Here is a 27,298-nt window from a genome sequence, read left to right as displayed (position 1 = left end):
CAACTAGGAAACACGGTACTTTTATTTTAGAAGCTACAGGGGATGAAGAGGGGGTTTTTGTGTTTTGGGGTGGGGTTTTGTATTTTTTTTTAATGAAATAAATACACGAAGTTGGCAAAAACATCAATCAACATAATCAGTATCGACATCAAATTACGTTGCAGTAGAATGTGTAAGTAATTGCTCAACAAGGTACATACTTTCATCCAAACTTCTTAAAGTATTTTTGAATATTTGTTCCATTTTACCTGCAAACAAGATTATCAGGTCTACAAGAAGTGCTATAAAAGAACTGGTTTGTGTTTTTTTAAATTTTCACATCCCCCTTAGACACACATTGGGCTTTCCTTACTTTAGAAGTCGTTATAGCTACTTTAATATTTCAAAACACTAATACATACTATAATTAACAAAATTTAGGAAAGCTGTAGGTAGTTTGATAAATACTGCTGAGAAACAGGATGAGACAGTGATATCATCTTTGAGAGCAACAAAATGAAAGTTACCTAAATTTCATTGTCCTTGAAATAAACATGCTACCAATACATTGAAATCTGAACAATAACACGAGAGGAAAATTATCACACTGATGGCTTTCTTCTGCTTTTTGCAATACTTAAATACTGACGGACAAAACCTCTCAAAACCCTAAGAACGGTAAGTCTATTGCTTGTATATGTGATTTCACAGCATTCATTAATATTACCAATTGTTTATTTTTTAATAAATTAATAATGCAGAAAGCCTCTGGGTCCAATATAGATTTTAGGTTAAAAAAAATAAAATAACTTAAAACAAACAAAACAGTCCATGTGATACTTGAAATACAACCAAAGACTGGCTTGAAATTCTTTATTACTACCAAGATTTTAATAAATATTTCTCTTAAGTACGTTCATATATATGAGAGTTTAAGTATAATAAAGTTTAAATTTTCTTTAGTAAATAAAACCACATATGAAAGACTCAGTTTAACATATTACGTATATTTCTGGTATAATTAAAAGACAACAGCTCCGGGTAAATAATTATATTACATATTTATAACTATTGCAAGAAAAGACATCTTTTATATCATCTTCAAATTTAAAAACAAACAAGACATACAATTGAGAGTATGAGAAGAGGACATTCAAATCTTGCAAAATATTACCCAATTTTTCTTAAAAAGAAAAAAAGAAAGAATAATGCAAGTAGTTTTCTGGCCCCTTCTTCCCCCCCCTACTCCTTTCCCCCTATCACACAAAGCAGCATCACAATCAATTCCTATGTGTTCCCTCTCCAGAAATGTGTCACGGTAAATAAAAGTGGTTACAAAACTGTATCCTCTCTAAATTAAGAGTTCACTGGACACAAACACATAGAAGTTTCCTTCTCCAATGTAAAATCTAACACTAACTGAGATGGGGTGATTAATTGCATTTATGTTCCATAAAAAAAGTGAATCAACCACTTTTTCTAAGTTGTCTTTTTCTCAGATTGATTCCCCTCCCACATGCTTTGACGTTACTGCACTGTCTCTCCAAGTATCTAGTGGGTATGCAGTTAACACCTGTTGTAGTTAAAAGTCCAATTTGGCTTTTCTTACAAGCAATGTATCTGTAGGTACATTAACATTCATAAGAATTTAGGCGTAAATACAAAAAGTAACGTTTGTAAACAGTTCTTGTCATACCCAATACAGAATGTTCAACGCCGTCACGACAAACAACCTTATAACTCAAATATATACTCGTTAGCCAAACATATCCTACGAAATATAAGAGCTGCCAATGCAAAAGTCAGAAGGACGATGAGAACGGTTGATCCCGTGTGGTTGGTGTTGACCCTGGGCTGCTGTCCCCGGTTGAAGTCGGCCGAGGACGGGGCCCGTCTCCGGCTCTGCTGCTGGGCCCGGCGCTGCCGGGGGCTCAGCGACGTGCTGGGGGCTGCGGGGGGGGGCTGCTCCTGACCGGCCGCTGCGCCGCTGTTCTGAGATTCAGCCTGAAGAGGAAACATGAAGAGCGGTGAGGCGAAACAGTGCCTAACACCAGCAAGGAATAAAGCCATTAGGACTAAAATGCACTCTTCAGATAATAGTTAACACTTGAAGGCCTGATAACACCTGTCACTAGTAATTACAAGATAGTTACAGCCATCATTTTTTGTCCATACACTATCCTGGGAAGTCTATTTCAAGCTGCAAATTAGCAGTTCTAACGACAGGAAATGTCTGAAGAAAGTCTATCAAATATTTAAATTCTAGATTGGTTCCAAGTCAGGAGATTTCAAATATCTCAGGCTAGAACTTGCTTAACTTTTTGCAGTTCAAGAAATCTTTAATAATTCTCCAGATAGTTACGTCTCTGAGGATTTGTAAATGTCACCTCCACTGAAGGGAAAACAAGATAGAGAGGGAAAGAAAGCAAGAAGTCCAGAGAACCATAATTAAGCAATGCTGCACCAATTCCTGTGGCCAGCTGGGTCCAAAAGCCTGTTCTCATCACCAGCACTAACACTGGAAAACAAAACAAAAATCCTGAACACAAAGCACCAAAGTGATTCCAGCAGGCATTACTGAGCACTGTACTTAAGGATGCACATACCTATTATTGCCCTCTACTGGTCAAACTGCTACCATTATAGGTAGTAAGAAAATAAACATTAGCAACTGGTGTTCAGCTCAGCAGAGTACTATTCTAAAGAAAATAATTTTTCAGGTTGTAAGATTGAAACTATGGGTTCTGATATCCCACTGGCCTAATCCTGCTTGCAATACTAAAAGGTTTTAATATTAAAAAGTTGGAAATGTGAGCCAGTAACACAGCACAGTTGTTGGAAATTAAATTTTAACTTTGTCAAAAATGTTTATTTGTCAGAGCTACTTACGTCTTTTCACTTCTCAGTATTCCCACTCACAAGCAACTTGCAGCTCTTTTCCAGAGTTAGGTTCGCTCCCACCCCCTTCTTCTAAAATGCTATCATTACAGCAGATAAAACTAGAAGTCTGGACATTTTATATTTGCTTCTAAGCAAAAGCCCTTTAATGGACACAATATCCGTAACCCTAAGTGCTGTTCTGGCCAGCTACTCTATCCACAAAAGACACCATTTCCACATAGCCAGACAGGGAATGTCCTCAGCTGTGGATCAGGTTTGATGACCCACAAGACAGTACTTGCTCCTGTCACTCTTTGGCCACATATTCTGCATGTGAGAATCTCCCAAATTTTCACCTCGTCAGCGATTTGACTCGCCCAGGGAAGAGATCTTCCTTTCTTACCTCCTCATCGTTACTATTTCCCACTGTTTATTATCAGCAAGGAAGTACTGACATAATTACCGCATTTGACAACTTGCCTGTTTACACAGGTTTCTTGCCTAAACAAGCAAGCAGCTTGGGTAGCTTCAAAGAAAAATGGTTTTAAAATATTTATTCTATCAGCAGAGACATCCAAAAACACTACGAGCAGCTTGCTGTGATTTCCACTACATTGCAAATGAAAACCATTCTACTTTATATTGAACCCACTTGAAAGTCCTTCACTCCAAGGAAAATAAAGACCTAGAGAGGCCAAGCCTTTGAAAATTAAGTTCCTAGATTCACCTACACCCTCATCTTTCAAAGGGAAAGAGGGAGAGAGGTGAATTCAGGAAGCAATAACTGCAAATTCAGCAGGCAGAGTGTTATTTTTCTTAAAGCAACTTAAAAAAAAGGAATTTAAAAAGGAGTCTAGAAATATTTCTGATCCCTCATACTTACACACACCTGAGTTTCTTCCTACCACTGGAAATTCAAAAAAATAAAACAAAGACCATGTTCTGAATGAGCCAAGGTGCCACACACTGACATAGCAGAGCTGTAATTCAAGAGAAACCTCACTGACAACTGCAAGGCTTCTTCACCCACAGCTGAGCTAATCCACTGCCTTGGGACTCCCAACATCATCAATGACCAACTATTAGCAGACATGCAGAAGCAAGTTAGATAAGAAAGGAATGATCATTACCTGATATAAATTTGGGACAAGATGCTAGTGTAACTTAAAAAATATATTTATCTAGATGTGTATATTATTTAAAACTTAATTATTAAGAATCCCAAAAATGGCAGATTATAAATTAAAAAAAAAAAAAAAATCACAATCTTGTCTTCATTTAACAGCAAGTTTATAAATTCTCCTTAGGCAAAAATGTCAAGATTTTTAGACTAATGCAACACCTCACAATTTCCATCCAATTTTAAGTCATTTTCTGCAAAACCATACTGGAAATTTTGGGAATGAGGGCTTAATAGACTAAAAAAAAAATATACATAACATGAGCTACATTGAGCCACCTTTATCATCTGATCTTCACAGTTCTTGAATATGCACTTTACATGTCATATTACTTCTGAAACTTCCAAAACTGTTAGAACTGGTAGAAAACTTTGCTTCAAACACATGAGAACTTGACAAATAAGGCTAGTTTAGTAAAATGTATTAGAATTAACAAAAAGTCCTATCATATAATAAAATACAAGTAAGGAAATCTGTACTATGTTCAGTCCACAGAAGAACTGTAGCATTCACTGCATCACTTATGTATCCAGGCCATTATTTTAAAGATTTTTATCAGAATGCTGGAAGTATTAAATAATCATCTTGGAAAGGATGGTCTAAAAAAATACAGCAAACTCTAGGAACTCAGAACCATATAAATCCTCTGGATTACTGAAGCCTCGTTCAGTTACACTCATGATCTCAGACACACACAGAAATAAGAAGATACAAGGATAGGGGAAATACTTGGCTGTCCATATAACTTCCAGCTGAAGAACAGCTGAAGTTTGACACAGCACAACTTAAAGGCTAATAAGAAATATGTATGTTGTGTGATTAATCAAAGTCAGGCCAAGCACCCCCGATTGGCAAGACATTTAAAAATATTGGCATACTATTACAAAACTTAAGACACCATCTAATAGTGATAAAAGGAAACACTTTTTAACGATACATCATTCAGAACATATGATTAAAAGCAAGGCTTTCTATAAATCCCATGTATCAGAACACAGTCTCATTTTCTAATAGAAACCTCCCTCATCAGTTCAAGACTAGTTGACTTCAGTTACACTGTTTATTTCTTTATCCCTCATTCCAACACTTCATCCAGCCAGTATATTAGTGCAGGACATTACTACAGTATATTGTTTAATAACAGTTATACTGAGGTTTAATGTATTCCCCAGCTATCAGAAAAAAAGTCTTAACTACACTTCTTAGCTTGTCAATTTGATACTTGGTAAGGATTATAATTTTATTCATCAACTATAAGCACCAAGGTGGGACACCATTCCACATCAACACACTAAATGTAGGTTGCCACAGCCATGGTAGGAGTTCAGGCTCCCATAATAGTCCATGTGGAGTTAATCAGTGCAACTAGTGGGACAGAGCGAGCAACAGCGTCAACCAACCTCCACGTCCTGGGGAGCTGCAGAGCCCTCCAGCCTCCACCAACCAGTCCCAGGGACTGCGATGAGAGTTTGGTACCAACACTTAGGTGACCACTGGCACAGTAGGTGACTTACTCTGGACCCAAGTACAACCTCAGTATCTACAATATATTCATTCAAAAACATTCTTTTGCTTAGATGTGGAAGAATCTCATTTTCTTAATGTTAAGGGCAATTAATTTTTATCAAGCCAACTTCCAGCAATTTTACTTGCAATTTGAATGCTCGAACAGGAGTAATACACCATTACTATGCCCTGAATAGACATCAACAGTTATTACAAATAATAAAAAAAGAAGATATGTATATTGTCAGAAGTAGTCCAGCCAGAGGTGTTTTGTAAGACCATTCTTCACTGGCTTCAGACATTTCTTTCTTCCAACTGTATGGCTGTAAATTTTCATTCACCAATGGCTCCAGAAAATCCTTAACACTCAAAATGTGGCAGCTCAGAAACATGCGTATTGCTTCAAACTCAAACTAACAATCATGAGTGCAACAGTCTGATCCCTGTAAAACAGGAATCCACTTTTCATCATTTATAGTTTATCACATATAGTTTTACACACATTCACATGTTTAAAGGTCACATTTCACATGGGACTGTTTGTTGAAAATTAAGTTAATCATTACTTATGAAATCAGCATAATTGATTAAAACAAATTTCTTAGAAATAAGACTAATAAAAAAAAAAATCAGTCTTTTCTTTCTTCAAGAAAACGCTAGCAATGCCTTGGCATTTCAGCTAGTTCTACTATATTAGCCAGGATCGGTAATAAGAAGAATAAAATAAAACGGTTTATTAAATCCTGAACAATCTGGAAAAATCCTTATTGTGAGGAAAGAAAAAAACCCACACACTATGCTATTAGCATGTTTATATTTCTACATAGCTTGAAAACATGTTGCAAACACGCAACAGATGGTCTGACGTTATTTGATGTGTTTTAGTTTTTTTAAACGATCTGCTGCCCCATCCTCTCTAAAAAACACAGCTTAGCTGGGATTTGTCTGCAATTTATCAGTGAATTTAGATTGCATTTGCCACAGTCACACCAGCAGCTGCCTTGGCCCATCACCAAGCCTCGGTCACTCCTGAAACCATTACGTAAGCTCTACACCTTGCAGTATTAAGATATGTCATACTTCAAATTGTAAGAATGTTTTAGTCAGATCTACTTAAGAGGTGAGATACCCTTAAATAATATTTAAAAGCTACAAATCACCACTGAAACATTTTTCTTGTCTCTGGCTAAGAATTCTATTGCAAAAAACTTTGATATATTATGCAGATGGTAAATTCAGACACTGTAATATTTTAACAAACTGTTAATGCACACGTTAAAGGAACTACTGAGAACAAGAATTGCTAAAAGAACATTATTGTTTGTAAGAGAAGGAAGTGAAAGCAAAGAGATTGCTATTTCTAAAAGTGATTCAGCATACTATTTGCTAAAGTTTACAAATAGATTTTATATAAAAGGTTGCAGAATTTCTAGAAGAAATTTGTGAACTACATACTCTTAAGCAAGCCCCCAATGAGCTGAATTGTACTGATTTAATGTCCAGACTACGCCTGTAGCTGCACTGATAAAACTCAAAGGTGGACTGTACCGTTGCAGCCGCTGGATCCTGGAACACTGCAGCTGCACCATCCTGCTGGGGCTCGTGTGAAGCAGCAGGGTGGTTCAGTCCCGACACGTTTGAGGGCCCAGCACTGGACTTTCTGGACGAATTGACTTCTGCCTAAAAGGAGTACATACGTACGCTTCAGAGACAAGCTCAAAATGGCTCCAAAAATATTTGGCTTATTTTGGAACGCATATTTTAATGTGTGGAGAATATGAGACTTACTGAACAATCAAGTATGTCAAATGCATTTCAATTACACACCAACAGGTGTAAGAAATTCTCAATCTTTAGACATAAGACTAGAGAAGACTACAGCTGTGCAAACATCAATTTAGAAAACAATTTTAAATTTGTTTGCACATAATAGGTATAACATTCAAAACTGTGCAGATGTAGAGCAAAAACAGAAAATTCTTTAGAAGATCCAGGACAACATTATGCCAGAAATAACATCATTTTTTAAACCTTCTGTTTCTCATGTCCTTAAGTGAATGCTGAGTACCACTGTTAGAAGTGAACTAATATATCCTGTATCTCAGCAGGGCTAATTAACCTCCGGTAAGTGCTAATTTAGTGTGGCTATACTGGTTCTAGTACCGAAGCTGCCTCACAGCCAGAGTGTGCACCTATATATGGCACTACACTGTATCAGGCACACACACCTCAGCTTCCAGTATTTAAATTTCAGCACAAGCAGAGAAAAAAAAAAAAAAATACAAGTCTTTGATACTGCTTTGTATGCACGTATAAAATATCTAATAAGCATCAATTCCCAGAATTTAGGCTTCATGCTTTTGGAAATTTGAGACAAGAGATCAATAGTGACGCACAGAAGATCAAAAACAAACCTTTTGTTAAAACAGTATATATGCCTGCAATAATCCCTTAGGAACAGAAGAGGACATAGCATCATAGTCCTGAACCGAAACACTTAAAAATTCATACATATTAAAAAAAGAAGTCACAACCATATCAATTTTTATCAGCAAGCAAGTCCACTCCCAAGTCATGTATCTAGATCTCAATTTATTATAAAAATGACAATTCCAAATCTAATCCCTGTCTTTAAATGCAGATATAAGTAGTGGTAGTAGTAGTAAGAAATACAAACAGTGTATTAGAAACCAACCAGTTATAGTTACAACAAGCTGAAAAGATCACAAGATAATATTATTTCATTATACTATTTTGTTTGAAGAAATTAAATTCCATTTCTTGATGTATATTATCACAGGGGAATCTGAAAAATATGTCACTGAAATGACCTGAAGATGAATTCAAGATTTAAAACCAGTTATAATTTGACAACAGTGCTTTCCTTTTGCACTTGACTATTATGAACTCTAGTATTAGACAGGACACATTATGACTCAAATATGGACCAGCAAGAAAGCAACACAGGATTCTGACTAATTTAGGCTGGCATGGAACTCTAGATGTTACCTGGTCCAACTCTCTCCCCAAAGCAGAGTCATGTTCAGTTGAGTTTTGAGTATCTCCAAAGCTGGAGATTCCACAGCCTCTTCGAGTAGCCTGTTCCAGCCTTTGACAACCTGCAGGTTGAATTTTCCTTTCCCACATCCAGTTCGTTCCCCAGAACCTGTCACCACTGCTCTTCATACCTCTGATTTTCCCAAAAAGAGCTCATTTCATCTTTACTGTTAATCTCTATAAAACACATACACTACAAAATGCACATTTGATTTAGTTTAGTTTATGAAAGTACTAAGTCTAGTATGCCAGACTGAAGTCATGCTAATCAAATAAACCACTTGAAAGTTCCCAAAACCAAAATATCTTTTTCATCACTTAGTCTTTCTTTTCTCCAGCCCTTACCTCTGCTTCCAGAAAAGCTGGAGAGAACACAGACATCAAGGAAAGAAGATCAACATATTCAAAAGTAATCATGAGGGTGAGTGGAGAATTATTTTTACTACAAAATAGGCCTTGTGATAGCCAACTTGTAGATAAATCATATTGTTTTACAGTAATGTGTATGCTATTAGTCATGTATTTTTTTCTTTTTTTTTTCCTTCTAAGTGGAATGGAATTTATAGTGTACAGCACCTGAAATGAACAAAACAATTTTCAAGTCAATGTAATCCTGACTCTTTCAAAAATGTAGTTTTCTATTAAAAGAGACAGGAACAAAGGTGGAGACTCACAGAAGCAAGAAGATGGTAATATGCAAATGTGGTTTGCTATCTTTTCTCCTGAATTTAACCTTCATTTCTCAAAACCACACATGGGGATTTTTTAATAAGTTACCATTTCACTTAATGCTGGTATGAAATAATTTCTCATAATCCCAAGATCATCTAGAAAAAGTTAGGAAATTTCTTCTATAAGGATCAAGATAATGCAGAGATAGCTAGCATGTTTCATAGTAGAGAGACTCTCTCAAATTATACACTCAATCAGCAATCTGACATTAAATCTTACCCCATGAATTGACACGGACTATATCAAAATGATTAAAAATATTCTACTCCCTGCTAGTAATTCATATTATTAGTTTACTACAAAGACATCAACCAAATGCCTCAGCCTCGTATCAGTCAAACACATAATAAAGTCAAGCAACGCAGGGGAGCAGGAAGCTTAAATTAAAAAAAAAACAACCCAAAATTTGATTTGAGAAAGGGATGGAAAGTGCAACCAGAGGACGGAACTGATATACCTTGTAAAAAAAACCCACAATGGATTGTAAAAGGCTGTAGAAACCTGAGGATTTTGTTCATTTTTCCCTTGTTGAGTGCTGCTTTTAGGAAGTGCAATTAAGTATGTGGATACATGGAACACACCAACACTCTTTAGAGATTGATGTCCCTAAGTCTTTAATTTTAAAACTGTAAAAGGTACGAGATGTAAGTTAGCAGCTCTTTCTAAAAAATAATTTTAAAAACCCACCTCTAATATTTCTAGCATTTCTGTGATGAAGATTAGCAGTTCTTAAGTAAAAATTAATCCTACACTTTGTAACCCTTATATACTATAAAAAAGCCAGGAGCAGGTAGTTCATTGCTTCTCTGAGCAGCTCAGCTTTAAGACTTTGTCCCTATATCTCCTCATCTTTGTAAGATACTTTGAGGTGTTTTCCTAAGCATTATTACACACAGACCAAACCACATCAACATGTCTAGATTTGAGATCACACAGGAACACTGCCAAACTGACAGTAATGCTCCACAGGAGGGAATCTTAACTCTCATGGTACATACACACACAAAAGTAGTCTTTAGGACAGTGTTAAGAGAACATTGGTGACTAAAAGGGGACACATCAGCATCCCTGACCTTAGTGAAGATGTATTCTGCACCAATGCCACATTGTCATAATTTATTTCACTGTAGTTCCCCGCCCTCATGCGTAGCAGCCTTCTTTAGCAGCTGATTCCACAGTTCAGCGGAAAACCCAGTGAAAAACAATACTGTGCATGCAAGACATGCAATTTTCTAAGGCACGTATTTGGCTAGACAAATCTCACTTTCACTGAAACACAAGCTAGAGAACACATTTTTGGGTAACAGCAGCTTCCATACCAGAGTTCAGCTTTCAGTATCTTCAGCTGCAGAGCAGTTCAAAAGAATCTGCAACCATTTCTCAGTAGGAATATGTTTTATTCCTTCCATAAGTCAAAAGGAGGGGGGGGGGGGAAATCACAAAGGAAAAAGAATTAGGTTAGCTTTGCCCAAACTACCTTGAAACTTTTATGATAAGACTAACTCTGGAGAATTTAATCAAGTTATTGGTGACTGAAAACATGGAAGTAAAAGCAACATACTTCAGCAGTTCTTAACACAGTGCTCACCACTGCAATTAAAGCAAATCAATCAGTGCTTGAGATGCACAATTTATTAATTGGCACATTAGAAGAGATACACTTCCATTTTTCTCTTTCAGACTGTCCTAAAAAAACTGGTATCCACATAGTGATTGATGAAAGTTTATGAAAGGATGAATGTTTATGCAATTCACAAGTTTTTCCTCAATATTTGTTTTTAAGTTCTATACAACAGAGCTAAAAGTTTGAACTGTTACTTCACCTTGAAGCTAATTTGTCTGGCAAGTTCTTTAGCCTCCTTGTCCGCCTGGCTTGACACACTTCCGGATGTTAGTGGTAAGAGGGCTGTCTTCATCGATGTGCCACACATTTCACAACAGAAGTCTTGTGACCTGGCCACAAACGACATAGCTTAGAATAGCTTAGAAATATGTTCTCATAATATTCTTGTGCATTTGCTTAAACAAGCTATTTGCAAAACAATCCACAGGAAGACAAGTGATATCAAGACCAGTAGCTTAAAATTACTTCCCCCCACCCCAAATCACACTATCTTGAAAAATTATGTTAAAATTATCTGTATTACAAATACATATTCTACCATGTAATTTCAGAAAATATAAGCAACTAACTTACATATTGCTATTATCTACACTTTATTAATAATGTTACCACTTTAAAACCTACTTTATATCCGCAGCGAAGTAGAATTGTAAATTATGAAGATCTCACTCTTATTGCTAACACTAAATTGAATCCAGGAGCTTGCACCTCAAATCCAGGAATTCCAGCTTCTGCGAGACCATTCCCTTTGCTCTCTTGCACATGTAATTTGTCTATAGAACACGCTGCTGCGGGCAGGTCTCCAAGCCAATGAGAAACCACACAGCCTTGACACTACAGCAGCAAGACCAAAACCCTGACTCTCAGCAGGTTTTATTAGCTTTGACTCAGTGTCAGGCCAACAGGAAAGTGGCAGCTTCCAAATGGCTCAGAGTATAAGCAGAACAAGCTCACATCTGCCTGCAAAATAAGGTCCTAGTTGCAATTTGGAATACAGTAACTTTGCTTGTAAGACAGGGATATGATCTTTCAAGTACCTCCTCCTCCCCAATAGGGAAAGGAGAAAGATTGAAAAAAAACAAAAAACCAAACCCACGGGTATAAGATTTCATGTAAATATAATCACAGAACAGATAAGGTTGGAAGGGACCTCTGGAGATCATTCAGTCCAGTCTCTTTGCTCAAAGCGGGGTCAAGCAGAGCACGTTGCTCAGGTCATTATCCAGCTACATTTTTAATACCTCCAAGGATAGAGATTCCACAAGCTCCCTAGGCAAACTGTGCTACTGCTTTGACCATATTCACAGTGAAAAAAAAAAAAGTGCGTTTTCTTGCATTCAGATTGAATTTTGTAGGTTTCAGTATGTGCCCATTGCTTCTTGTCCTGTCACTGCATGCCACTGAAAAAAGCCTGGCTCTGCCTTCTTTATACCTTCCCTTCAGATATTTGTACACATGGATAAGATCCCCTGATCCTTCTCCAGGCTGAACTCTCCCAGCTCTCTCAGCCTCTTCTCAGAAAAATGTTCCAGCTCCTCAGTCACCTCTGTCGCACTGCACTAGATTCACTCCAGTATGTCCATATCTTGCTTACACCATGACCCAGACACAGCACAACCTGGGCCCAGCGCTCCAGATGTCTCATCAGCACTGAGGAAGGACCACCTCCCTCCACCTGCTTACAACACTCTTCCTAACACAGCCCAGGTTACCATTTGCCTTCTTTGCTGCAAGGGCACATTGCTGCCTCATGATCAGCCTGGTGTCTCACCAGGACCCGCCCTTTCCAAGCTCCTTTACAGCTGGTCAGCTGGTGTTAATCCTCTTCAGGAGCAGGACTTTGCTCTTCTCTTTGTTGAACTTGATGAGATTCTTCCAGCTCCTTGAGGTTCCTCTGGACAGCAGCACAATCTTCTGATGCACCAGCCACTACTCCCACATTTGTATCATCTAAAAACTTGCTGAGGGTGCGCTCTGCCCCATTGTCCAGGTCATTAATGACACTGAACAGCACTGGCCCCATATTGACCCCTGGATTACACCAGTAGTGACTGGCCTGCAGCTGGACTTCATGCTGCTCACCACAGTCCTCTGAGCCAGTTCTTAATCCACCTTATTGTCCCCACTCACCCAGGCTGTGCTTCAAGAGTTTCTCTGTGTGTATAGTATGGAGAACAGCAGCAAAAGCCTTGCTAAAGCCAAGATAAACAACATCCATCGCCTTCCCCTTCTCCACTAAGCTAATTATTTCATCAGAGCCACAAATCTAACTTTAAGTTAATTTCCTAAAAATCATTTAGAAGCAGTTGCTTCAGATTTTTGTTGTTGTTGTTTCATTATTATTTAAGGGAAATATACATCACTGTTTTGGTGTTTTCTCCCCCACTTACTGTCAATTCCATCATACTTATTTTCCCTCCACACTGCAATTACCACCATATCACAATGTTAATTACATTTCTAGGCGTGAATTTCAGACAAACCTCTAATTTGACCACATAACACTGGAAGGACACAGCCCTCTCAAAGTATTTTGTTTGACCATAAGTTCCAAGTTTGCACAATGTTCAGGAAAAAAAAAATATATATATATACAAGTCACAGAACTTTTTTATATTTGGAATAAATTCAAAAGAACAGACTGAAATGACTTACTTTCTACTCAATGCCTTACCCTAAAAGAAGTACATATATGTGTACCTATAGTAATAAACTTAGTGCTTACTTCTTTGCAAGAGCTCTTCTTTCTTCTGGTGTGTAATCTAGAGATCCTATTGCTCCTTCACCTTTGGTCGGCATAAATCCAATAATGGCTAATAAAGCTGTTCTTACTAAAATGGGAGAACAGAGGTACAAACAGGGTTGCAGAAACAACTGTTATTTCAATTCACTCTATACTCGGTATAGAAAAGTTGCAATTCTGCCTGCAAAACTTCATTTTTGTCTAGAGGAACAGGTCTGAACTTCATACAAACAGCACTGGGTTTTTTGATACACAGAAAGGCTTTCTTCATTTTTTAGATTTCACATTATAAATGAAAGGTAAGGCCTTATTCTTCCCTCAGCCAACACAGAGAAGGTAAGTTGTCACAAAAATTTCCTTCAATATAAAGTTTACAGTCCCAGACTTTAAAAACAAGTTCTGAAGAAAAAAGGTAGGGCAGATTTAATATATAAATGGGGGGGAGGGAGGCAAAGACGAGGATTCATAAGGTATTCTTCTTTTTGTGCACATCTTCTATTAGACATGAATTCTGCAATTTAGTGCACACAAGCTCAGTGGTTTTCTTTTATGCAATGTACCACAGAATTTGTTCCTTTTATGTCATCATGCTGGGAAAGGAGATACTTAAAGACTAATTACAGCTCATAATAGAACTGTCATCTAAAATATCTCTTTTGACAATCTCTTTCAATTTTGTTTTACATAATCGTGAAACTTAAGAATTCGAGACACTTTGCTCATAGATTGGGTAAATAAATAACACATTAATGTAAGTACCACAAAATAGAGATAGGGTATTTACACCTCCTATTTAGAAGGCAGTATTTTCTACACTAAAAAAGATGTAAGGCACTTTACAAAAGTTGATGAGTAGTCTGCTAGTAAACTCCCAAGATCTTACAAAGATATTTTTAAAGTGCAACTGATATCCAAAGAAATAATTCAAGTACTGCACTCAACAAAAATAAAATTATATAAACACAGAAATACTGGCTTGGAGAAATTGTGCTAACTTTCAATTTCTGCGATAATGAAATTTTTTAAAAAGGTAGAAAACACTCGGTTATTCTGAACTCAGACCATGTTGTCTTTCCTCTTGAGTGTTCAGAAGTACAGCATCAGAATTAATTACCAGACTCCCCTCTATCAATATTCAAGCTGTGTTCAGTGATTACACAAAAACAGGGCAAAGTAATAGGACTTAAGTATTTTCATAAGAACAACTAAAAAAAAAAAAAAAGATTGTAAGTAGTCTGTGAATTCTTAATGCTTGTGCATCCAAATAAGTAAGAGCTTACCATCACTCCACAGTTTCTCAACCCTTTCACGCTGCATTTATTAAATGCCATTCCCAAATCCTCCTATGTCTCTTGTTCATGACTTTACATTTCTCAAATTCTCCAATACTTTTACTCCCTCAAAATCTGTCTCTTTTCCACTACAATCATTCTTTGTGATTTTTTTTTTTTTCATTTTAAAGATCTAGTTGCTTGATGGAGGTAACATTTTCTAAATAATTGTTACTTACTACTCCATGAAGGCTGCCATGTTTCAGGATGATGCCCTGAGATGCTTAAACAAATTTTCTTCCCCACTTCAAACCTGCCATTGGCCTTCAAAGGAAGAAGGAGGACATAATAAAACATGCTGGAAGTTAACTCCTGGGTTTTGGTACAAGTTGTAAAAACCATCACCAAACAAATCTATATGCAAACAATTCTTTATAACCATATTACTGCCAAACTCACAAAACTGGCATTCAGCTTTCTAAAGAAGTCTGCCATCCGCTTCTATTCATGCATGAAGAAACCCTTAACTGATACCTCACGTCCCAGTGCAATGTCATGGCTTTCCTGTTGCTCCTGTAACCCACACACCACGTGCAGAGAGCCTAAAAAGCTATGAAAACCCTATGAAACTACGCACAAATGTGGGGTTTTGCCCCAAACCATAGGTCTGCCTTCCTACGTGTGACCAATGTCACCAAGAGAGACCAAGAGGGCGCATGGAGAGAACAGAGATTAGACAATCACATCAGCAACGTGATTACTCCTGGAGAAAACTTTCATTTATTAGGTGCAAAGCTCCAGGTAATTATAGTATTCCAAATCACCTTGGAAGACTTCTGGTTTTAAATTGGCAACATTAACTGTACTAAGAAAGCTCCAGGGAAGCCTTACAGCAGCCTTCCAGTACCTAAAGGGGACTTAAATCTGAAGAAGGACTTTTTACAAGGGCACACAGTGATAGGACAATGGGCAATGGTTTTAAACAGAAAGAGGGTAGATTTAGGTTAGATACAAGGATCTTCAGCATGAGGGTGCTGAGGCACTGGAACAGGCTGCCCAGAGAAGCTGCGGATGTCCCATCCCTAGAAGTGTTCAAGGCCAGGCTGGATGGGGCTTTGAGCAACGTGGTCTGGTGGAAGGTGTCCCTGCCCATGGCAGAGGGGCTGGAATTAGATTTTATTTAAGGTCCCTTCCAACCCAAACCATTCTATGATTCTACTCTGCCATCTTTCTTGTAAAAATAAGATTACCTTAAATGCAAAGAGTCTCTCAAGACACCTATGGTTAAATTGATCACATACAAAAGGAAAAAACAGTAAACATGCTTACCGTCAGCAAAATAATGCTGGGTGGTTTCATGGGGTATTCAGGTGGTAGTACTATTCGCCCATGATAAATCCCTCCATCGAAATCTGAATCTGGAGGACCCCTAACAGTAAAGTGCCATTCAAAAAGATTATCCTAAAATGCCACCAAAGGAAGGAGGGGGGGGGAAAAAAAAAAAAAAGAGTACGTCAAAGAATTAGGCAACTAAACACCATTTTAATGAACAAGAACAGGCTAAAGAAACAGTGCACAACAGAAATTTTAAGAAGTCAAAATCAAATGGATAGTAAGATAACAAACGCAGTACTAATATTCTGATTAAAAGGATAAAATGTTGTGGCTTCTGGTAATTTTCTTACACACTAGCTTTGTTAAAACCCTAAAATTCATTTTACTCAAGCTCTTCACTATAGTTACATCATTTATGACAAAAGTGTTATTACCAGACAGATGGAAAACTGAGTCAGCTAAGGGAAAATCGGGTCTTTGCCCCAGTGAGCAATAATTTCTGGAGAATTGAGGGGAGACCCACTCCAAGAAGCAACATTAATGACAGCCCCCCCAAGTCCCTTCCACACCCAAGTCAGAGGGTTTTGACTCTCATGCCAGAGAATTCCCATCCTCTTTGCTTCTCCATAAACAATTTTGAAACAGCTACTGTCCCTAAGTGCACAACAGGTACACTTCGAAATCTGGAATGTTACTTTCATTGGACATATAAATAACTTCTCTTTAAGCATTATTTCTTTGAGGTTCTGTGTTTGGCTTTATGTATCAGATCTCGTGATGCCCACAACTTCCTGAACATTTCCAAGCAGAGTAACAGCTGCTGTTAGGAGTCCATATGAGTCTTGCTGTCAGTGAATGAGATCCTTCAACTAATGCTGAACACTGCTATCACAGGGCTGGGACTATCCACATAGTTACAATTTTTTTCAAGGATGGGAGGTAACTGTCAACATTTCCAGCATTTCCTTCCTTCCCCACCACTGCTTTCTTCCCAGCGACCCACTGTTTTAATCAAGGAATAAGACCTTCATGTAATTTACAAGCAAGAGCATGAATTAAACCTTACATTTTGCCACAAGAAGGGGAAACACAAGGTACAGACAAAAACTAGTTGATAATAAGGTATACTTTACAGCATCCAGGAACATGCTATTTTCTATAAGCATGTTAAGTGTGCTACGCATTTCTGTGAACAGATAAATCGAACTCCCAAACCAAATACCACAGAACATTGCCTTTTTCATTATTCCAGCAAAATCAGAAGAGATTTCTATTAAGCTTTGAACCATCAGAACTCCAATGTCCTCTCAGCCCAAAAAGTTTAAATAGGTGTTTAGAAGACTTCAAGAAGTGGAATCTAAGCATTCTCTAATAAAATGCATCCAGAATTACACCATTTTATGTCTTCAGGTTTTTTGTACACAAAATAGTGAATCCTCATAGATCACCTAGGCTTAAGTGTTTTGTTGAAAACTAAGCAGGTGAGCCAGACGTCATGTTTGGGTGTAAAAAGCTTAACTTAAACATAATGCACTTATGTAGTCTCAGGAAGGATGAGGGGGAATAAACATATTACACCTGCATGACAAAATTACTCAGGTGCAATGTAAAACTGATTTAATGTACTTTCACTAACAACCTGGAATTACAATACCATTGAAGTAGAATTCTGTTACTGATTTCCATCACAGGAAAAAAAGAACTGAATCAATATTTAAAGTATCTAAATATGTACATTTCAAATACATACGCATAGAGAACTTAGAGTATATATATTCATAACACAGTCTAATTACAAGCTCTTGCAAACATATAGAGAAACAAACCTCCAAAGGCTGTGCATGATAATGATCTGTAGGATCCTTCAGTTCTGCAGCCTCTTTCATCAAACGTTTTACAGCTGAAAAAAAGAAAGACATGGAAATAAAGAAAAAGTTAATACACATTGCATACAAAAGTACATAAACACTTCTTGCAGAGCTCCTTTCATCTACTTTTTTTCAGCACATCCCAACTTCTTCACTGGAGCTAATAAACCAAGACACAATAGAAATTACTCATCCTGAATAAATCTTAAATGAGTTACGCAAGCACAAAGTTCTGAAAATTACGTTGCACAGTCACCATTTCTCAACACTGAACACTGGGATTAAAGTAGTTTTACATTATTAATTGCACCAAAGACAAAAGGAAAAACATAGGCGTAATTAACAGAGTTTCAGACTTTAAATACAAGATGTACAAGACTAATAACCTCAATATTTTATCATAAAAGCCATCGTGTGCATTTTTCAACAACTGCTGAAAAGCTTTACCCTGACACCTCCTGTGACTTACATTACTACTTCCTTAATTATTCCAAAGGAGGTCACAACAAGATATGAGAGGAAGCAACACACTGCTACTAAAAGGAGACAAAGTTTTATGCTAGATTTGAAAAAGCATATGCCCAGTCAGAAAAATTTACCCAGGGCCTTTGTAATTTGAACCTACAACTGAGTGTTGACACACAGGTATTCTTCTATCCTAAATTCAGGATAGTCATTAGTCACCCTCTCCAATCTTCTATTTCAGAATCACCAGCATCATTTTTCTGCATATCCTTTTTCCTTCCCCTTTAGTAAGTTGTGTTACATCACTTGTCCTGACAGGTGCCCTCATGTGCATCATGCATTAATGCCTTATGAAGAACTCAGCCCAGCTGAAAAGCAGAGTACAGATAAGAGCTACAGACAAATTCAAGGATGCTCCTCATGAATAAGGTTAGGCGGAAAGTTCTTAGTCCCTCCTACTTACTGGAAAAAGTACAAGCACCAGTTACCTCTTCATGCAACTAGGTAGGAATAGATTCCCCTAATCCATTTTCAATATTCAGTTCAAGCCATGGATGTCCCTCCCACTCATGTAATTATCTAATTACAAAGAAGGAGAAACACTGCCCCATTTCCATTACGGTGAAAGTGAACTGTAGTCGATTTACAAAGCCTGGAATGACCAGCTGATTGTAGGCTGTGCAGCATGCTCAGACTCCAGGGCTTTCCTCACTGTCATGACGCTGTGAGGGAAGCTACTCTAACCTTCCCACAGAGGAGTTCTGATTTCAATCTAGTGTGAAAAGTTCCTTTCCTCCTTCACACTTCTTGACAGCTATAACAACAGCTCAAACTCCAATAATTTCATTTCTTACAACCCAAAAAGCAAACGGACTCTGCAGAAATTTGCAGGTGTCAATTAAACACCTGGCAGAGCCCATAATGTCACATCATAGGCAGTGGCATCCAGACTCCACTGAAAAACAGTTTGTCTCTTTCATTCGCATTAAGGTTTGCCAGTTCATTAACACGGAATAATAAGAAAAGCAGCCTGGACCAGAAATGGCTTCAGACCCAGCAATGCTTCACAGCCAACAAGTGTGGACACTTGCCTTCAGAAGAAGAGTGGCATGCACCAAGGTGAGCTAATTCAGGAGTCAACACCTCCCTAAAACAAAAGGGTAACCATGAGAAAACTGAGAACATGTATCAGGAAGCCAAAGATAGAATAGTCATGGATAAGGCAGACAACTCTGTTACTGCAATTTCCCAAACAAGGGACCAAGATGGAAAAAGAAACACACTCCCCCTAATTCAGCATTGCATGCAGCTACCCACATTAACTGAGGGAAAGCAAAACAAACAAACAAACAAAAAAAAAAACCCACAACAATCTGGCAGACTCTACTGCTTCAGCAAATGCTTTCTACTTTTTATTTTTTAATGACTGTTCTTTTTTTTTTTCCATTTAAATAAGACTTAAAGGTCTACTCAGGAGAAACAAAGAGTAGGAATTTCTTCCAATGGCTCTGCTGACAAGACAGCGTAAGTAAGGATGTGATTTACTTCTCAAATCCAGGTGCTCCAAAGAATTAGTAAAACTCATAAAAAGTTTCTCTAGGATGAAGCCCACTTAAGCTATTAGTAAAATACAAGTCATCTTTGTTATGTGTTTGTCTATTAATGATGCTATTATTTATAATTAGGAAAAACATTAGAAAATAATATTAGAAAAAGAAAGAAATTGAAACCACACAATCAATTTGAGACAAGCATTAAGGCCCTTTAATTACATGACACATTTCTCATGGATTATATTTTGGGTAAGTCTTTTTAAATCTAGCTGGCTTTGGTTTGTCTAGCTCCACTCATTATGTGACCACTGAGCCAAGAATGCCTGACCCGTGGTTGGTGTAACCACCAAGCGACTTCAGAACTCACAGTGCCCAGGGTCACCTGCTGAACCACCACCACTAGTTGCTGCAGCAGCCCAAGGCATCTGGGAACCCATTCACACAAACTGCCTGTATTCGCATTCAAAAGGAAATCCTGTTTACTAAAGGTAACTTTAAATTTCATGTAAGGGGAAAAAATAACAGTGAATCACAGTCACAAGTTCAACTGCACAATGACTAGATCACACAATTAAAAAAAAAAAGTCAGGATTAAATTTGTATGTAAAGTACATAGGATTTCTTGTAAGACAACATCACCCAATGAGCTTTGATGTTTTAAGTAAAAAAAAAAAAAAAAAAAAAAATCACTTTAAGTGGTGTGGTCATGAAAGCATGCAAAAAACACACCTAAAGCAAAGGGTCATAGCAGACTGAAGAGTTACTAAATACTTCTACTACAGTTCTTTGATATGGAGAATGGTATTTTTTTTAGTAGTGTTGTACTCTCTAGAGAATAGTTTATTAAATCTAAACGTTCAGAGACTCTTAACAGGTTCACAGTGACCTGCACAGTGTCACTAACTAAGTGTGTGTCACCTACTCCATTATGAATGTGATTTTCCTGGACAGCTTATAAGCTGTGAATGATATGTGATCATTAGTGAATTAAAAACAGTAGAAGGGGGAAAAGGAGACAAAGTACCCAGAAATATAAACTACAATCCTTTTGCAGAATTGCGTCAAATGGTCTCTCCTCTAGGAATAAACCCACGTTACCACACTTTCAAGTGAGCTCCACATTACTAATGCTCTTCTCCTCTACCTCTGCATTCCATGTGTTTATTCATTTTGTCCCCACCTTTCTTAACCCTTACAAGTTCACATCTGTTTTTAAATACATTTTTGACTTCCTGTATATATTTTTGTACATCATTTCACAAAAAATGTTACTATATTTTCACAAAATATTTGCATAGCAGTTTATAGTCACTTAATTTTGAATCAAAACCACATTTAAAGTTTCATTAGGACCAAAATACGTGGTCTTTCTTCATAAAAAAAGCACACATCCTAGTCACATCCATCCAAAACAAAATCCCTGGAAGACAGATAAAATTTCCAGTTGGACAAGTCCTTGAACCGCTGATGAGGAGAACATACTACATACTCTGTTCCTTTAAAGCTCTTTTCCAAATAATTCCTTACTGCCTCTATGATGGGACAATAGGATATCCAAATCTTTGCTCTGGCAACTCAGCAACAGAAGTACAGATAAACAGGCATAGAAGCCAGCAGTGGAAGCAACCCATAACGCTAACGATCCTTCCCATACTGTCAGTGATCACCCTATCACATTAACATCCTCCAGTGACAGAGGAATGAGCAAAATGAGGAAGAGTTAAACCTTCAGTCTCAAGTACACTGCATCACCATTTTGAAGTCATCTCTACCAAAATCTATTAGAGTTTCAACACTATTCTAAACATCATAATGTGTGGAACATTGTTTCTCCATACCAGAGAAACCACACTTCTCTGCCTAAATAAAAGCAAACAGAGACAATAAAGTTGCTCATCATTGACAGCTTCTGTGATGTTCTCCACTCATCGAGTTCCCCTTTTATGCTGATCTCATGTGACAAAGCAATTGTTCTTACAAAACCAACATGTGCAATTGCAGAACAACTGCGTAAGCCAGCCATAGCTTCCAAAATTGCTTTATTTTAAAATCTGGTTTCGCAGTTCCTTTGACTTCTGCTACAAAACAAATGGAGACACCATTTGCCAAAAGACAGGCCAGCTGTGTTACTTCTTCAGGGTCTCAGATACCCTCTTACCCAAGACGAACAAGCCTCCTGTACTCACATAAAGTACTGACAACTGCAAGAGAAAATAAAACAAAAAAAAGATCATACTTTTAATTAGTCTATTCTCTCTTTCCTCTCACCTCAGAAATGACAGACCTTTAGTTCGCATTTCCCTCAGAGCAGCAGGAAGTACAGGACTCTTCCTGCAGTTACAGTTCAAAGCAACTGTTCAGTCAAAACAAAGAAAGAGAAAACTTACCAAATGTAAGGTGCTTGTTGAACATACTAAGAACAAACAATGTACTGAGTTTTAATCATTTTTAATGCCTATTCAACATCTTATTTAAAAAAAAAATTCTATTTCATACAGGGAAGGTACTAAGCAACACAGTGCCTACTGGCTATTTTCTATGAACTGGTTTTTATTAACAAAGAACTGGTGCATGCTTGTTGACAAGGAATACTTCTTATTTGTAAAAAGTAAGGAGTGGAGAGAGAGGTATAGTCTGTAGAAAAAGCAGTAAATGTACTGAAGATGATGGCTAAGAGGATCACAACCTTGGCGTGTTATGTTCCTTGTGTGTCCAAGATCCAAAAGCATCACCCCTGGGCAGCAACTACAGGACACACATGCCATGCCTCCCTCTGCATGCTCTCCCCAGTCCTTCAGTGCTCTCACTAGGCAAATTCTAGATAGGGATGCCTGCAATCTGCTGAAAACAAATTAAAAAGCCCACCCAAAACAAAATAAAATGCACTGTTGTTTGTGGTCTCTATGTAAGTCACTGTAAGTAGCTGTTCATAATTCTTCAAGTGCGTGTGCACTAATCTCTGCTCAGAAGACTGGTAACATCCTGCATGAAAGAAAGACTGTCACTACAAGAAGAGTGACTACAAGATTTGGTGTCTGATCTTGCAGCAGGCTAAGGGTCACAGCTCTTGCAAAAAAAAAGTAAAGAGATTATTCTAAGTAGCTGTCTTATAAATTTCAGAAAATAGGGATGTTCCTGAAGCATGAAGAGGATGAAGTCTGTGCTTTAGTCAGCTGAGCTTTAATATTGATGGGAGAGGTTTATCAGCCATATGGTAGCAGGCTGATATACATTGACTAATCCATTTTTAAATCCTTCAACAGAAAATAGCTTGTCCTTCTACATGTGCCAAAAATAGACATAAAAATATGAAGCAAGAGCTTAAAAGGCTTTGCCTTATTCAGGCAATACAAAGCAGCCTGAATTGTGGAGAGTGAAATCTTTTCCCTTCCAAAATTAATGATCTTTTGAGGAAGAAATAAAAAAACCCACATTCATAGATGGTGTGAGGAGACAGCTTCAGGCAAATGCCCCCATACCTGCTTGCCCTTACAGAGGGTAACTGTCAGGAACCAGCAGCAGCTTAGCACACCACCCTCGCCAAGCCCAGACCTTCAGTGGCCACGACGTCTACCTGTGGTAAAGCGAGAGCTGCCAAAGCACCATCTGGGCTGCCTCTCATCAACACAGACACAGCATGCAGGGGAACAACATGTTCCATGTTGTGGAGAGTTACTGTCTTTAGAAACACTGGCATGAACTAACATTAGCTGGAGAAACTGGGATAAGGAAGATGAATATATTGACTAGTAGCAATTAGCAGCAGGACAAAGCTGTGAAGAAATATTGCTCTTTACATGGTCTGTTTGAAAGCACACAAAAAAGAAAGGGCCTAGAGCACCTAACTGATCCTTATTCATCAATCTGGTCTAGCACATCTACTCACAGAAGAGGGATCCATGTAGCCATGTATAACCACAGAAGGCCCTGAGCTCCTGTCATAGCCCTGCTGCAGAATTTGGCTCAAAAGTAAGATCAGTAAAAACAAAGGTTTCTTTTAACAAAATTCTCCTATTTAAAATGTGTTTTCCTCTATGATATTTCAGGAAAAGCCTACTATAATCATTAAAATAACTTACGCTAAAACTGTAAGTAGTATTCATTCTCTTTAACACTATTGAGCAGACAGAAGTCACCATCTGCAAACAGAGTTTGCTTGAGTTCAAAAGCGGATTTTAACAGGAGAAGCCTCTTGTGCAGGTACAAAATGGTTATTTTCTTCACTCTGTCTCAAGGTAATGCATTCCAAATGCCTAAAGCTGACCAGGACCTGAAGGTCAGCAGCTTGGTTTGCCTTCTGTTCAAGTCAACAATAACAGCAGGCACAAGGACAGCTACTAGTTCTAAAGCCTTAGAGGGCTCAGTTACCAAAATCATCCCTTCAGTCCACAGATGAAACAATCATCTGAAATAGGAGACATGGTGGATTCAGTTTTATGTATTTCAGTGCATTTACATTAATTAAAACCACCTCCATATTAGAGCACTCTACATTTCCATCTTACGCCTTCAGCTGAATGGCAACTGTAAGATATCATCATTAAACCGCCCATGTAACCGTACCAAGATAGGAACTTGTAAAACATCCACAAAATATTAAATAATTGCATATGCTTATCTACCTGGTTAGCAAGAAATGTGCCAGACTAAATACAATGCCTATACATAACTACAATCAATTTGTTTTAATGGGCCACAACTGTTGAAGAAACAATATTTATTTAAAATATTTTTTCATATTTATTTAATACCTTTTTGCCCATCTTTTTAAATAAAAGACTTCACAGATGTTAAGTGACTTCTGAAAGTAGCAATTTAAATCACAGTGATTTAAATTATTTGTAGACTTTCAGCATCGCTACAGAAAAGAAATAATTTACGATATTAATATGCTAGAGAGCATGCTTAATTTTGGGAACAATACTAATCCATTGTATGAAGCTTTGTCAATTAAGGTTCATTTTGCTATGCGATGGCACAGGTGCTGAAAATGAATTCCAGTGAAGATAATTTTCTTTGAAAACATGGGGGACTAGTAACAACAGAGGGGAGGATCATTTCTAAATTAAACCATAAATATTTGCCCTCTCCACTCAGATCCCAGGAGCACGTCATACAGCACACCACCACCATTTCCAATGATGTGGCAAACCACAACTAGTGAGCATGTTCCTGTGGCCTTGTAAATTCACATATGCAACATATCCAGCATATCTCTCAAAAATTAAATAAAAAGGTCTTTCTTTCTGATATTTTAAACTATAACAAGTACATCATTTGCTTTGTGATTCTTCTCATCTTTCAGTTAAGCAACCTGGGTGTGATGGTGAAAGACATAGTTTAGCAATGGATACATCATCCACGTGAGGCATGTTTTGTAAATAAGCCTGACATATATGTTTGTTAGTACAAGTCATCATAATGTTAAGTTTTTCCTCACCTCCCATGCTGGTAATAGGACAGTGTGATTAAAGAATGAAGTCATTATTCATCATAATAACACGAAGCTGCTACTACCTAGTTCCCAAAACCAGATTAGAGGAAAGCAGGGGCAGGACAGCAACCGATACACAAACCCAACTAGCCTTACAAGCTCTGGAAGAAGTTTTGCTCCAGCAGCAACAGGCTGCCCACACAGCTCACTGGAGGCGAAGCCTGGCAGAGAGGCGAGGGGCTGCTCCAACACAACCCCATGGGGAGACCCAACCTGACCTCAGTTCCCCTTCCAGGGAGCAAAACCTTCCCTTCCAGCACTGTTTCTCAAGACATCTCCTCCACCTCCTGAGGCATCTCTCCCACTTCAAGAACTCAAAAGGAAGTCTAGGAATTATAGGCATAAATTTTAACACAGAATCATATGAAAAAAACAGACACTTGTGCATGTACAGTAACACTTCTGTAAAACAAACTTACGCCACACAGACTAAGGTAGCATTGCCAATCTGTCCCCTCACGCACTTAGTCGGAAAGGAGGTGACAGCCAGGGGAACAGGGCACAGGCACCAGACAGGAGTTCAAAGGTACATTTACACGAACCAGCAAAAAAGCATGGGCACACACACCAGGCAGCCAGGGTGTGTGAACCCAATCACAGCTCGGAGAGAGTTTCCAACGCCACCGCACTGCGAAGGCAGAACGGACCCAGCCGGCCTCCGCCTGCACGCCGCCACCGCCCCGGCACCGCCGCGGCCCAGGGCCCCCAGCCCTTCTCCCCACCGCGCCTCGGCCCGGCCGCTGCACCTGCTCCCGCCGCGCCCCAGAGGCGACTGCCGGCCCCGCCACCGTCGCCGCGCCCCGGCACCGGCCCCGAAGTCTCCCGCGAATCGCGGCAGCCCCCGAGCGGGCCCGGCCGCCCGCCGCCGAGGGCAGCGGCCCGGGTAGCCCGCACGGCAGGGCCGCGTTCCTCCGTCCGGCCGCGGCCTGCAGGCGAGGCCGGCGGCCGCCTCCGTAGCGCTCGCCAGGGCCCGCCGGGCTGCCGCGCCACCTACCCGGGCTCTTAAGGTTGTAGCGGGCCTCCATGTCAGCGGACACCGCTCCCTCGATCGCTCCTTCCGCAGCGTCTCCGGCAGCGGGTGCCGGGTGCGGAGGAGGAGAAAGGCCGAGCCCGTCCCTGCCCGCCCCGCGTCGGGAAACTCCCCTGACGTGGCGGCGGCCCTGCAGTGGCCGCGGGGGGAGGCACCTGCCGCCCGGGCCCCGCCCCCAGGGCTGGCGGGCCCCGCCCCGCGCCCAGGCCGCTGCCGGGCGGCTGCAGTGCCCTCACAGGCTGGAGGCGGCTGCGCAATGGAGCGCGGGCCGCCGGCCGGGGAATGCCCATAGCGTTATTTTGGCTGAAGAGCCCCTGAAAATTATCGGGTCCAACTATAACCTAACTCTGGCGCTAACCCATGTCCCTAAGTCTTTAAGTCTTTTAAACACCTCCAGGGATGGTGACTCCAGCACTTCCCTGGACAGCCTGTTCCTATGCCTGACAACCCCTTCCATGAATAATTTTTTTCTAATATCCAATCTAAACCTCCCCTGGTGCAACTTGAGGCCATCTCCTATTGTCCTATCACTTGCTACATGGGAGAAGGGACCAACACCCTCCATGCTACAACCTCCTTT

General features: G+C 39.1%; 1 protein-coding gene across 2 annotated transcripts; it reads right to left on the bottom strand.

The window, feature by feature from the left end:
* Position 1: 1 nt before the first annotated feature.
* Positions 2 to 26,842, bottom strand: UBE2J1 (ubiquitin conjugating enzyme E2 J1). 2 transcript variants are annotated; one of them, XM_082049727.1, is made up of 8 exons: positions 26,683 to 26,842; positions 18,135 to 18,208; positions 16,303 to 16,434; positions 15,213 to 15,297; positions 13,685 to 13,790; positions 11,159 to 11,288; positions 7,095 to 7,226; positions 2 to 1,983 (listed from the first exon to the last, which is right to left on the bottom strand). In XM_082049727.1, the coding sequence occupies exons 1-8, from the start codon at positions 26,711 to 26,713 to the stop codon at positions 1,714 to 1,716; spliced, it is 960 nt and encodes a 319-aa protein (XP_081905853.1). In that variant the 5' UTR covers positions 26,714 to 26,842; the 3' UTR covers positions 2 to 1,713. The 2 variants fall into 2 exon arrangements, with proteins under 2 accessions (XP_081905853.1, XP_081905854.1); XM_082049728.1 differs by lacking the exon at positions 7,095 to 7,226.
* Between the last annotated feature and the right edge of the window lie 456 nt (positions 26,843 to 27,298).

Source organism: Streptopelia decaocto (assembly GCF_964273445.1).
Source record: "Streptopelia decaocto genome assembly, chromosome: 3".
NCBI lineage: Eukaryota > Metazoa > Chordata > Aves > Columbiformes > Columbidae > Streptopelia > Streptopelia decaocto.
Note: the sequence above shows the minus strand (reverse complement) of the source record. Positions and strands in the feature narration are given on the sequence as shown.

Excerpts from the sequence above, each read along its gene's own strand:
- UBE2J1 (XM_082049727.1), bottom strand. The coding sequence starts at position 26,713 with ATGGAGGCCCGCTACAACCTTAAGAGCCCGG. Across the intron at positions 16,435-18,134 it reads ATCATGCACAGCCTTTGGAG|GATAATCTTTTTGAATGGCA; the intron begins GTTTGTTTCTCT and ends GTGGCATTTTAG. Across the intron at positions 15,298-16,302 it reads CCAGCATTATTTTGCTGACG|GCCAATGGCAGGTTTGAAGT; the intron begins GTAAGCATGTTT and ends CTTCCTTTGAAG.